The 14,039-nt window shown below is 37.3% G+C and overlaps 3 protein-coding genes across 4 annotated transcripts; 1 reads left to right on the top strand and 2 right to left on the bottom strand.

Moving 5' to 3' along the window:
- The first annotated feature begins 109 nt into the window (after window positions 1-109).
- LOC101311814 lies at window positions 110-4,800 on the top strand. 2 transcript variants are annotated; one of them, XM_004290136.1, is made up of 3 exons: window positions 110-713; window positions 3,658-3,815; window positions 4,222-4,800. In XM_004290136.1, exons 1-3 carry the CDS (start codon window positions 110-112, stop codon window positions 4,429-4,431), a joined length of 972 nt encoding a protein of 323 aa, XP_004290184.1. In that variant the 3' UTR covers window positions 4,432-4,800. The 2 variants fall into 2 exon arrangements, with proteins under 2 accessions (XP_004290184.1, XP_004290183.1); XM_004290135.1 differs by having other exon boundaries at window positions 110-761.
- An 86-nt stretch (window positions 4,801-4,886) lies between these two features.
- On the bottom strand, window positions 4,887-6,660 carry LOC101311529. Its single transcript, XM_004290134.1, has 3 exons — window positions 6,394-6,660; window positions 6,169-6,273; window positions 4,887-5,447 (listed from the first exon to the last, which is right to left on the bottom strand). Exons 1-3 carry the CDS (start codon window positions 6,605-6,607, stop codon window positions 5,170-5,172), a joined length of 597 nt encoding a protein of 198 aa, XP_004290182.1. The 5' UTR covers window positions 6,608-6,660; the 3' UTR covers window positions 4,887-5,169.
- Window positions 6,661-8,159: 1,499 nt separating this feature from the next.
- LOC101311237 lies at window positions 8,160-12,087 on the bottom strand. The gene is made up of 7 exons (XM_004290133.1): window positions 11,944-12,087; window positions 10,816-10,887; window positions 10,489-10,589; window positions 10,095-10,179; window positions 9,403-9,583; window positions 8,766-8,887; window positions 8,160-8,681 (listed from the first exon to the last, which is right to left on the bottom strand). Exons 2-7 carry the CDS (start codon window positions 10,856-10,858, stop codon window positions 8,551-8,553), a joined length of 663 nt encoding a protein of 220 aa, XP_004290181.1. The 5' UTR covers window positions 10,859-10,887; window positions 11,944-12,087; the 3' UTR covers window positions 8,160-8,550.
- Between the last annotated feature and the right edge of the window lie 1,952 nt (window positions 12,088-14,039).

The following is a 14,039-nucleotide window of genomic DNA, read 5'->3' as shown; positions in this document are numbered from 1 at the left end:
ATTTCATTTTGACCCCACGAACTTCTTCAAATTACATAACGCGCCCCACAAATTTATAAACCCCAATTGTCATCTTCTGCTGCAATTCACAACCTGAGAGAGAGTAACAATGGCGACGAGCAGTGACGTGGAGGCTGGATTCGCGAAGCTCCAAGGCGAAGACTTCGAGTACTACATGCAGACCTACTCCATAATCCTCGGCCGCAACTCCAAGAAATCCACCGTCGACGTCGACCTCTCCAGCCTCGGCGGCGGCATGAACATCTCCCGCCACCACGCGCGCATCTTCTACGACTTCACGCGCCGCCGCTTCGCCCTCGAGGTTCTCGGAAAGAACGGCTGCCTCGTCGAGGGGGTGCTCCACCTCCCCGGGAACCCTCCGGTCAAGCTCGATTCACAGGATCTGCTTCAGATTGGGGACAAGGAGTTCTACTTTCTACTTCCGGTGAGGAGCATTCTCGGTGGGCCTGTTGGGCCGAGGCATTACCCGGCGTCGGTCGGAGTTTCGGGCTCGGCGGGGACGGCCCATTATGGATATGGGCTTCCCGGGGCGTCGGGCGGGTCGGTGGGGAAGAAGAGTAGGGGGAGGGAGTTTTATGAGGAGGAGTATGAGGATGAGGATGACATTGGCGGCGGCGGAGGTGGTGGTGGTGGTGGTGGTAGTGGGAGTGGGAAGAAGAGGAGGGATGGATATGAGGGTTATGGGTACAGTGGTGGGCCGGGTTCCGGATCGGGCACCAAGTCGGGTTCTTTGGCTTTAGGTTAGTGTCTGTTTCTGTGTAGTTTTATGCAGAGGTAATACTGTGATGGATTGATAACAATTGGAATTGGGATGCATTATGGTTATTGAATAATTATAAGACTTATTTTTTATTGATATGAGTTTGCTTGCCTGTTTTCGTCTTTAGAGTTGATAATGTGATGATTGATGACGGGATAGCAATTGAAACTGGGAACAAGTTTGTTTTCTGAATCATATGAGTGTATTTACCAGTTTTTGGCTCTAGAATTTGATAATGCGATCAATTGATGTTATCAGACTTTGTTTGATGTGACCAGACTTAGTTTGATTGCTACGAGTTTAGTTACCAGTGTTCTTATGGTTCCAGAAATTCATAAGGTGGTAGGTTGATGTTAGTATTGCAATTGAATTGGTAGAAATTTGTCTTTTGAATTATTCGATAAGACTTATTTTGATTGATATGAATTAGTCACCAGTTTATCTACAGTTGAAACTGGGAACTAGTTTGTTTTTTGAATAGGAAATTTATCTTGTAGATCATGTGATCAGACTTAGTTTGATTGATATAAGTTAGTTACCAGTGTTTTTTTTGTTCTAGAATTCAGAAGGTGGTGGATTAATGCTGGTATTGCAATTGAATTTGGTAGAAATTTGTCTTTTGAGTCATTTGATCCGATATTACAGATGAATTACTAAACTGTTTACCATGAAACCTAAGGTCCTGTACTTAAGCTGATTTGTTCTAAAATCTGTTTTACTTATAATTGATGCCAACTCCTGCTTGAATTTTCATGAGTGTGAGCCTTCTTTACGAAGGTCTTATGAGGCAAAATACCATTTTGTTTTACACACTCTGTTCTCTTGTTTGAGGAAATGAACACTCATCCTGTCTGCTACACTATATAATTTTGACATGCTTTTGAATTTTTGTGGCGCTACTGGCAGAGCTGGCGGCCACCTCATGCCACCGGCTTCTGGCAGGCATCGTGAGATCTAAATCCAGTGGATATAAATATGATATGTAGTCAGTTTGCACATTAATTATATGTTTGCATCAGAATAGTGGTATTTTGACTATTGTTGAAACACATGGATTGAGGTTTGAACCCCTTTGAATCTTTAATTTTTACAATTTTTTCTTCTTTCTTATAGGTCTCAGAATTTGTTTCTTTTTAAATCTACATATATAACATAAATATGTTATATTTCTGTTTGTCATTATTTTCATAATCATTAATTCAACATAAGAAAAAGATTTTGTATAATAATTTGAAGGAGAAAAGAAGTTTGAATTCATATAGACATTCTAATTATTCGTCTCGGGCCTTTTTAACCTCTGGGCCAGCCCTGCTACTGGTGATGTAGGGCAAATAAAACCTGAAGGACAAGGTTTCTCAGTAGAGTGTAGGGTTTTATGGCTAGGCATCATATGCTTGTTAGGTTGCATCACAAAAACCTGGAGAGAAGCATAAGCTTTCAGATCATTAACCCTCTGTATAAATAACTAGAACAACTAGGATAAAATGAATCTATCATATAATAAACCTTCCTATTCTGTATTTAGAAGTTGTCGTAGTGAATCCTTATTATATTGAACTTTCCAAACTGGATTCTAGGGTTTAATGGCTAGGCATCATATGTTTGTTAGGTTGCATTGTACAAACCTGGAGAAAGCAAAAGCCTTCAGATCATTAACCTTTTGTATAAGTAACTAGAACAGGTAGGATAGATTAAGAAGTCGTCCTCATAGTGAATCCTAATTCACTAATTCCATAATAAGAACCTTCCTAAGTCCTATTCTGTATTAAGAAGTCATCCTCATGGTGAATATTTATTATATCAAACTTTCCAAAGCCCAAACCAATCATGATCTCAGCAAGGACAATCAACTTCTCAGTAGATTCTAGGGGTTTATGGCTAGAGATCATATGTTTGTTAGGTTGCATCACACAAACCTGGATAGAAGCAAAAAGCTTTCAGATCATTAACTTTCTGTGTAAGTAACTTGGACGGCAAGGATAAAAAATACATCTATTTCCATAATAAGAACCTTCCTAATTCCTATTCTGTATTTAAAAAGTAGTCCTCGTAGTGAAATCTTTATTAATTGAACTTTCCAAACCAAGCAAGATCTCAGCAAGGCCCATCATCTTCTCAGTAGATTCTAAGGTTTTATGGCTAGGCATCATATGTTTGTTACGCTGCACCACCAGACCTAAATAACTAGTACAACTAGGATAAAATAAATTTTTTCTGTTTAACATCTTTCCTATTCCGTATTAACAAAGAGTCGTTATCGTTGTGAATCCTTATTATATCGAACTTTCCAAAACCAATCAAGATCTCAGCAATGCCCATCATCTTCTACAGAATGTCAAATACCTTTTTCACAAGGCCTTGGATATATCCTAGTGCTCTTCCACTTATATTTTTTCCCTTTATGAAATATCAATTATGCTTCCATATGTTATTAGTGTTTTAATATCTCCAACTGCAAATCATAGATGAAAGCAATTTCTTTAGCTCAAAGCTCCCCATTGTACACTCCTTGCAGGTTGCTGATATTTTGGCTGATTGTGTCTCTCTAAGGTTTTGGTATGTGTCTATGCATGCATGATTCTAGTTCTTCACTTAGGATTCTATGAGCTGTGCTCTTTCATTGTGGTTGGACCTCTGGTAGGATTGATCTTGCTAGATGCTAATGCTGAATGCTGGAAAAATGAAGAAGTTATTGCTTTCATAATTTCTCATACACTTGCATTGATGTTCTGTTCCCTCTTTTTATGAATGAGTTTTATTGAAATGTCCCCTCTTTTTATGAATGAGTTTAATTGAATACTATATGTCTTTCTAACAGCCTTTGTTAACTATTCTTGTGCCAATTCATTGTATAATTTTATCTTCTGTTCCTGCAGAAAAGAAAGGGGATGGAAGATCAAGGGTTGATCGAGACAGTGACAATCAGCAACTTCTGCATTTGGAAGAAAAGGATGTGGTGTCATCTGTTGCTACAGTGCTATCTGATCTTTGTGGTCCTGGCGAATGGATGCCTATGGAGAAATTGCATGCTAAGGTTAGCTTTGAGTCTGACATATTCTCATGGACAGAAATTATGTATGAAAACCTGTGGAAATAGTTTTATTTACTTGCTTTCATTTAACTACACCCTTCAATACCTATTCCAGTTTCTAGGTAACGAAAGCAACTCTACTTTTTGTTTCTTGTCCTTTGTTATCAGAGCTGTGTCCACTACATAGTCTGATCATTTGATGGATGCTTTAAGTATTTTCTGTCATGTGTAATGTAGAAAGGCACCATTAGTTATTGTTTGTTTTAGTACAAATCATAAGTGTAATATCCTAATGTATGTTTTGACTGGCAGTTTGTGGGCTTCTCTGTAGATGTTTGTTTATATGTGAATTCTTGTTCTATTTTTGAACCCTGGATTTGTGCCTGACTCCCTTGTCACTCTTTTTCAGTTGGTGGAACAGTATAGTGCTGTTTGGCATCACACTCGAGTGAGGAGATATCTTACTTCTGAGGACTGGCCTGGTCCAGAGTCAAAGGGGAAACCGTGGTATGGCTTGCTTATGCTGCTAAGAAAATACCCAGAACACTTTGTCATCAACACAAGGTCTAAGGGTCGTGTAACATTGGAATTTGTATCTCTTGTCTCGTTGCTTTCATAAAATGGTGATATGCCAAAGCGAGCTTTCATGATGCTGGTAATATACAATGGACTTTATCTAGAAATGAGGTTACTTTTCAGTAAATTGTTGGCAGGCCCTTGGCTGCTTGCCCAAATTTGTACGACTGTTGTAAGTTGCTGTCGAGCAGTATTAGGAAATTTGGGATCCCTGCTGTCATTTTCTGTACATGAATGACAGTTGCGTTATTTATCCCTTTGGGCAATGTTGTACTCTGCCGTTAATGACTCAGACACTCTTGTAGCCGGAATTCACATATCAATTTGTTAGAAAGTTTCATCACCCAATTGTTTACAGTTTGATGTTACAGTTTATAATTTGATCATTCAACGAAATTTGTTTTGTTTCCTCAATTGTTTACAGTTTGATGTTATAGTTTATAATTTGATTATTGAACCATCTAACTTCGAAAATGAAACGGTGACTAGGATGGATCATATGCAAATTTGCAAAAGTATGAGAACATTTCCCAACATAATAACAAACAGAAACCAAAAGGTTCATTTTTGATTGTAAACTTATATCCAAATATCCCTGCATCCATCTTTCTGCTACTTTGAAAATACCCTACCGGATAGGTGTGGATGGTGCAAAGTCATCCCCAAAATGGGAGACTAGCAGTGACTGAAAGGCAACAACTAAAAATGCTAACAAGCAGACACCAAGAGATTATTACTGACATTGTACAAAATCTTATGCACCTAATAGAACTTTAACTCTTTAAGACTCTTCTTTGGTGAAGTTCCCAAGTCCCCTCTGTGCATACAACTGCTTTTCTCGAGCCTGCTTTGCAGCAAGGGCTTCTTCATCAAGTACTTTGATAGGGGACCAGTCGGGCAGTTTCAGCCAACCATCATTCTTCTTTGAACCGTCATTACTCCCAAGCATAGATTCTTTGTAGCTCTTCAAGACAGGTCGTAGTTTAATTGTAGCATAGTCCACTGTTGTCCCAGCAATGGTAAAGAGTATTGAGTAGCGGACAGCAGAGACTGGACCGCCTACAAGCCGATAAACAAAACAATTTAACCACAGGTGAGAGAGGGAGCATTCCAAACCATATTGACCACTAAAGACTATTAGCAAGTAACAAGTTTAGTGATGCAGCTTGGATGTTTCACTCTTAAGGAGTTTGTATTGAGAAGCTTCAATGCAGTTAAAGGATTCTGGAACATAGTTGAGTTGAGCAGAGCTCTCATACCCAGAACCTAATGACTTTTGTGTTTAAAGGAGCCCTAATTTCCTATGAGAGACAAGCATCTCCTCACTCAGAACCTAAGACAGTTCAGGCCTCAAACCTGTCCCTCAATTTGGGATGTCCTGTTCAAAGCTTACTGTGCATAAATTCTTTCTACGCAAGACTTAAGATCCCCCTCCCAGCCAATCCGGAACTTCCTTCGCCCCTTTCACTCCTCTCAAAGCAAGTGACTTCACAACCAGCAGTCTTCACATTTCTTACTACAAATCAAACATGAAGATCACATGCCTAAATACTCATTCCTAACTGCCAAAGCATATCACCACACTCCCAAATAGCTCCAGTTAAATCCTATACACAATCCAACCCACTGCAAACAAATAATAGCAACTCCAAGCTACACCTATACAGGCTGAAATGCAAGATAATCAAAATCACTACCATCACATTTGTCTTAAATTCTATCCGAATATTCCTCGGTCTGATTTCCAAACCCAATTAGAGAGAATAGCAAAGAATCTAACCGTAAAGCCGGCCAAGAATAGCACCACTGCCAAAGCCGGCGATAGCAGAGTTGAGCAGATCATCAGGCCCCGTCTTTCTCGTTATTCCCACATATTCACGCGCCCCTGCCAATTCAAACAACCCCACAATGTCATCACCACTCGCCCTAATCACCAACTCATCAAATCAAAGTATCAAACTGAAAGAGAAAAAAAAAATATTGAAATGTAAAGCACGGTAATTACCGCAGTAACAAGCAGTGACGATGGCGAAATTAGCGGCGTAAGTGGCGGAGCTGGTTGGGAGGCCGACGACTTTCCGGTGTTTGGAGACCAACCCAGCTCCGGCGCCGACGATTCCGGCGACGAGTGTGGGGAAGACGATGCGGTCCTTCCAAGACGAAGATGGAGGCTCTGATTCTGATTCTGATTGTGAGGGTTTGGGATCGTCGGAAGCCATAAGTGCTCTGTGGAGTTTGGGTTTGCTGTTTTCTTGATTCGCCTGCCTGAGCTCAGCTCACTTCTCAACACTTTTGAATCGTTTTGTTTAGGGGAATGGATCGGATCCGGCTCTTGAATTTCGGGTCTGGGTCGAGTTTCGGGTCTTTCCCTTTTCCTACCAAATAATTTTTTTATTTTTATTTTTGGTTACATTTCCTACCAAATATTCGTTTTATCACTATTCATAATGGCTTGTTGTCATGAAAAGGTGCAACAACAAACCTTATTCCAAACTTTCCTATTTGATGAATTCAAGGGGTTTTTTCGGTTCAAGGTTTTAACGAGGTCACCGTCACTCCCGTTTGTGTTATTTTTACCAAATGGGCATTAGATTAGGTTTACGAGGAGAAATGAAGACATTTTTCTATTTCTTCCAGTTTTGGTTATAAGTATGTATTTTCGTGAAATGTACAAACAATGTAACTAGTTAGTAGTGAGTCATTTTTGTTTCTTGTCTTTCACACTAGGTTATAGATTGTCATTTTGACTCTAATTGCTTATGAATGCAATTCCATCTTATCAAAAAAAAAAAAAAAGTTACAAGTCCCGTTTTACTTGGATTGTGGCACACCCACAGCATTCCAATTAGTCAAGAATTCTGTTGTCATTTAAATAGGATGATGATTACGAGGATAACATATTATAGGTATCAATGAAATTATTCCTTTCTAAGGAAAAAATATCAGTAAAAGCACTGGCAAATTTAGCAGTTTCTTCTTCTTTTTTCTATAAAAATTTAGCAGTTGTGCTACATACTTGCAAACCATCTTCACGTCTTTATAGTATTTTTTTTCGTCACTTATAAAGTATGGGAGGGGTTTTAATAAGGATTATCTTATTAAGGACTAGTTAAGGACTTTTCCATTTAATAGTTTATTACACTCACTTTTCAATCATATTTTTTCATCTCAATCGTTCAGTTTTTAGGTCTATATAAGTAGATCGCTTATACAAATTTTCAGCCAAATTAATGATCGTTAAGAGATCAAACTAAATCAAATTAATGGACGATCCAAATCTGTCAAACATGAGTCATTTAAGTTTATAATTGATAAATCACATTTATGAATGCCTTAATGATTTTCAATTTAAATGAAAATTTAGAAAAATGATCTACTAATATATATCTACAAACTAGACGGTCAAGCTGTGAATATGAGATCAGAAATCTTAGTGGTCCTTATTAGAACCACTCCCTATAAAGTAATGTAATACACAACTTGGCTCCTAATTCCATATCTGAAGCACAAAAATAATAACCAACATTTTCTAGAGCATCAACATCAACTTGATCAACACGCCTTCTTTTCTTTGATTTCTTTTTCGTTCAAGAACTCATTTTAGAAGTCAACTAAATACAATTAGCCTCCTTTGCAAGAAACTTCTTCCTGTTTAGACTCCTATTTTCAACTTATACAAACCCAAATAGGTCTTATTAATAAGAAAAGGTACTGTTAAGTACCTTTTAATAGAAACCCTAAACAGTAGTTGAGTAGTAATACAAGTTCACCACTGAGAACTGTAAGAGAACGTACTGTTAAAGTTAAGGTACTGCTATTTGAATGGAGCATAGAAATAACCAAATAGGTAAACTTCGCATCATGTTTCTTCTTCGAATGAAATTTCTCAGAGCATTATTCGTCCGCTGAGCAGCGAACAGCATTTAATAAATTAATAGATTCTCGTAGAACTGGTTCATTTGAACCAACGGCAAATGACCACTATGATGCTTCTAATCTGAAACTACTTACTGGGCATTTGCCTAATCAAGATAATGAAAACTACCATCTTTGCCCTAATATGGGCCTTTATACTTTAAAAAATGGAGGACTATCAGCTAGCACTTAACTGTTAGAACCGGAAATCTTAAGCATTGTCCTTGAACCATTATGATCAAGGGACTCATCTGTCTTCCTCCCCATCTTCCGAAGTTGACAAAACATTTACTTCTTGCTTGTCATCCCAGTCACCATCTTGTAATGGAGGCGTCTCAGACCTCTTTTCTGAGGCAGACCACTGCCACTTCTTGAGCTCTGAAATATATTGAGAAACCAAACCATTAAAGATCTATGGTACATAAAGGCCTGAGGTTAGACAAGACAAAAGAGAAAACCAACTTTTGTTATTAATGGAGTGACGTGTCACCGCCAAGAATTCATCCCACTTGAACTTCATCAGTTCTTGCTTCTCCTCTTCAGGAAGCTCAAAATTTGGCTCCCTCCCACACATGAAAGCAGCCCTGGATATAAATAACAAAAATAGTTTTATAAGTGCTGAAACACTTCACAGTTGTCCTCCCTATCACATTTCGCTTTTTATATTCACTTTTCCATCTTGCGGGAGTGGAGCCACTATATGTCTATATCATATGGCAGAGAGAGTGCAAAAACAGAGACACAATGATAAAAAGACAGTATGACATAGACAAGCTTAGGAGACTAGGAAAGATGCAAAGGATAATAAAGATACCGAGCCTTTAGGAAAAGTCTATCAGAAATGTGAGGCGACAATAAAGATACTATTGTTGAACTTGAAGCTGCTACAATTTCAACAAGCATAAGGTGTAGAAAGTTCATATTGTTTGTAAATATGATGCCCGATCTCTAATAAAGAGAAGGCACCAGATAAACAAAGGAGAGAAAAGATGTAGCCAGCTTTATGGTTGTCCAAATTATTTCAACTGGTAGAAGGTAATTCAATATATAATGAGCTTGCATTAACCTGTCTAGTTAAAAGTCCAGGATGCAGTCGTACCTATCATACAAATGAGCAGCCTCTTCTTGTGAACCAACAGTGCCCAAGTGAATTTGTTTCTTGTCAACCTTAATTGCTGCCTGCCATTTCATATTCTTGAAATAGACACCTCTCATTAGACATGGTTCTTGGTTATGAATATGCTTTCTGCGATGTCGTTTTCTGCGTTTAATTGGTGGCCCTATATATAGCATATTGTGCATTAGATTTTATCAAAAACTGTACGAGTGGCTTAAATCCCAAAATAATTTCGACACTTCAAAAGTATTTAATAATGATGCAGATCATTTGAAAGAAACGGAATATAGTCAATATAAAAACAAGATATTTTCGAATATCTAAGTTAGATGTAAAAATAAAAAATAATAAAACAAAAAAACAAATAACAAAAAAACAAGAGATGCAGTCCATCCCTTTCTCATGGTAAAACAAAAGGTGAAAGATAACAGCAAAATGGAAAACTCATGTCCTCCGATGAAAAGACACAACCACAATGTTCATCAGAGCTTTAGATGTCATGAGGATGAGTTTGCACATTTGTCCCTCCATGATATGAAGCATTCCCTTCTATGTAATATGAGAATGATAGTTTAACTAATGATATATCAACCAACTGCCCCAATCCATGAAGATGTCATTGATCAATATATCTCAATACACATGCTAATGGTGATTTGGATGAAACAACAAACCTGGAACGTATTTTTGAGGTTGCTCTTTTGCCAAGCTAGAACCATATGCTGTAGATGATAAAGGTTCTGTTTTTGCACCAGTAATCTAGTAATAAATGAAACATCAGATAAGTTGAACATAAGGGACTAAGGGAAAGCATCTAATTTGTATTTCAATAAGATTTTTGATTCCTACTTCCTGTGTTTGTGTTTGTCTTTCCCAATTTGGGTACATGGAATTATTCATGATAAAGCTTAATGCCAGAACAATTAGCATGTTTGGTCACAGGACAAGGTTTGGAGGGACCAACTCTCAAATGATTGTCCAAATCATGGGATGGTCGTAATCAGGTTTTGTGGTTTTGGCTTGATTAAAACCATATTGTAAATGAAGTGACTGTGAATACAGTCTTACCCCATCTGGCAGATTTCTGTCTTTCGAAGGCATGGGATGGACGCTATCAGGTTTTGCATTGTCACAAAACAAAGGAAGTGGAGTTAGAAAAGAACTTCTCCCTGCAAAGACCAAAAATTTGGTAAAGATCATCATTTCGTTACAAACAGGAACCTCTTAACAAGATTTCTAGTCATGAATGCTCAAATTTACAATCTCTGACAAGGTAAAATAACAGAACTTAAAACTCAAACTGAATAAGCATGTGAAAGAGTATTCGAACAATACAGTGTATTCAACAGAAGTAATAATTGTATCTTGTGTAACAGATTCCAACTAAATTTTTACCAGAGCATAGTCCCAAGAGCCTGCGCCTTCTTAAGCTCACCATCGTTGATGGGTAAAACTTGACAGTTTAAACTGCATTGAAAGGCAGGATATAATTATTATAAAATTGGAGACAGTTCTGAAGATTTTCTTAAACTAGAAAAAGCTTTGATGTATAGAAGGAAATCAAAATAGAATGCCGCTAACTATAAGAACAGCATTAGTTTTGGAGCACGTTGTTCTTGCCATGCATCAGCTAGAACCAAAAGCCATATCAACTAAGATTAAAGGCAGTTCTAACAAAACTACCATAAGAAAATTCATAATGAGCAGCAAATAAGATCACCAAGTATTCACATGATCTCTGTATTTAGTTGCTAAAACAAAATTAATGTCAGTAAAAGCAACAATAAGGAACTGTCAAGTAGAAATTCTCATGGCGGTGAGCAGGTTGCCGATACATGTAGCTATGAAATCCAAGTAACACAGAACTCAGTCAACTCACACATACCAGGAAGACATAGACGAAGAAAACAGAAAATAAGATCATCCCTGATAGTAACTCAAGAACCTTGAGATAAAAGCGAGTACAGAAACAATGCCATTGATGCTCATACAACAAAACTATCCCAACATAAGCAACACAACTCCAAGTAACATTCTTTCATGCCCTGAGTTCAATATCTATCTCTAATCAAGTTATCTCTAGGTTCTTAATCTGCTCGTCCTCAAGCTCATTCAGCAAAGCAAATCATCCATCATGTTAAGTACAATTAGAATCCTTAGAATCCTGAATAAAAACCACCACAAACTGATGAAAAATCCTAATCTCTGACCTTGGAAATTTAAGTCAACCCAATCAACCTACCACCTTTCATGGAATGACCATCACTAAAACCAAAACACCCACACCAGAAACTCAAAAACAGCCTCCAAATAGACTCTCACACAAACCAGAAGCACACAAAATCAAGACCAACCCACAAAGCCAAGAACGAAACAGAACCAATTCCAGTCCTTCAACCTCGTCAACGCAAAATGCCCATGACCACAAAAAAACCCGAGTAGACAAGTCAACAATGGACCACCCACCAAGCCAAAAACACAAAACAAAGCCAATGGGGATGGTAAAGCCTCTTGCTTTCTCACCTGAGAACGCCGCCAAGGTGGTGGCGGTGGTTGGAATTTGCAGAGTCCACAGAGGGGACTTGGTAAAATCCCCCCAAATCTTTTCTTTGGGGGAAGAAGGTGGTGGTGAAAAAACAAAACAAAAATCAAAACTGTGTATAGTGTAGTTGTGTCTCATGCATCTACCACCTTTTGTTTTTTCCTTTTTTTTTTTTTTGGGTGCCCAAAACTTTAGGGTGTTTAAATGGTGGTGGACTGGTGGTGGTACTTAGGTGGGAGACTTGGGGGAGACAAGTCTCTTGGTCTTAGATAGAGAAGGGTGGATTATGGAAGAAGAACGTATGCTTCTTCTGTGTACTTTGTTCGAGTTAAATTCGTGTTCCGATTTTGCCCCCTTTGGACCTTACCAAACAGTACCATTTTGCACTGGGGATTTGATTGGTTTGACCAAATTGGCCATGGATTTCTGTTTTGGCTTCATTTAACGTTTCTTGTTAAGGGGTTGGTGTTTGTTCATATTATTCTTGTTCTTTCCGCTCTTGGATATAATACTCGTGGATAGCTTAATGGGGGTTTCTTCTACAAGTTTATGTATGTTGTTGGTACTAATTATTGAAACCCATGTAGGTGAATTGGTATATTTCTCACCTTATACCTAAAGTCCTTCGTGTTAAGCATGTCTTTCTATTAAAGTTCATGAACTCAAATTTTTTTATGGTTATAAAGAAATATATCACTAAATAGTCATGTTATATAATGCTAATTTTGGGAAGGAAAAAGATAATGTTCAAGGAAAGTAGAGATTACATTGCTAAAGTTGGACCAACAGGGAATTAACTTTTAGAAATGAGACATATAGCAACTAAATGAGAGCATGAAAAATATTACTATCCACGGTTTTTTAAGACTTGCAATGTTGTGGCAATCAGATTACTAGAATATGATTCACTTAATCATATTTTGAAGGTGTACGTGAATGTGTGATTCTTGTTTCTGTTTATTTTTGAAGATAATAAGAATGTCATTTTAAATAATCATAAATCATATATTGAAAATATAAAGTGACAAAATTATTGTATCTGTTTACATGCATGTTACATGATGGAGTCATGATAAATTCAAAACATGAAGATGAACTGCATCATCTTTTTCACACCTCAAAAGCTCAAATTCTTGTTCAAAGATGGTTCCCTGCCTCATTAACATGTACACATTGATGATCCCTATAAACAAAATGACTATGATACAACATAAGATCATGAATAAAACTTGTACTAACATTTCAATTCCCATAAGAAAATCATCTAAACCCACTTATGTCTCCATCACCCCCATATCCCCGTTTAAGAATTGAATTTGACACCAAATCATGTATGTTAAAGACATGTGATACCGTTTTAGAAGGACAAAATTCAGTTTACCTCTCAAACTTATGGGCTAAAATCAATTCGGTATTTGATCTTTTCTTTAAATCACATTGGTCATTGTACTCCCAAACGATATCATCTAAGTCTAAAATTTGAATTTTAGTCCAAAATGGCTGAGGTTGGTTCTTAAATAATATCGTCTTTTTATCGTTAAATGTTCATGTGCCATTTCTGTAGGTTAAAAAACTCAAACGTGGAGCCTCATGTCAGCTCCAAGCCCGCAAATGACATTATTTTTTGAGCCATATTAAAATTTTGGATTTAGTTGATGATGTTTGAGAGTATAAGAGGCCAATGTGATTAAAACAAAAGGTGTTAGGGATTAAACTGATTTTAGTCTTAAAGTTTAGAGGGGTTAAACTGAATTTGATATTTAGAAGAATGGAGAACACCTTAATGAAGCTACAAAAAGAAAAATATATATGAAGATACAATAAGGAGATGAGAAATTTTAAATACACACCCCTAATCTCTTAATACACACCTCTATTATTTTATGTTTCTATTGAAATTTTATAGGTAAGCTAAATGACTAAAACAAACATCTATTATTAAAAAAAAAAAATCACGCTGAAAGTATTCTTTTCAACATTTTCTACCCTAAAATCGTCGAAAGCACGTCTTCTCCCCTAACCTCAACTCTTCTCCACAATTCATTTGGGTTGTCTTTGTTTTTTTTTCTTTCTTTTT

Source organism: Fragaria vesca, linkage group LG2 (assembly GCF_000184155.1).
Source record: "Fragaria vesca subsp. vesca linkage group LG2, FraVesHawaii_1.0, whole genome shotgun sequence".
Classification (NCBI taxonomy): domain Eukaryota; kingdom Viridiplantae; phylum Streptophyta; class Magnoliopsida; order Rosales; family Rosaceae; genus Fragaria; species Fragaria vesca.
Note: the sequence above shows the minus strand (reverse complement) of the source record. Positions and strands in the feature narration are given on the sequence as shown.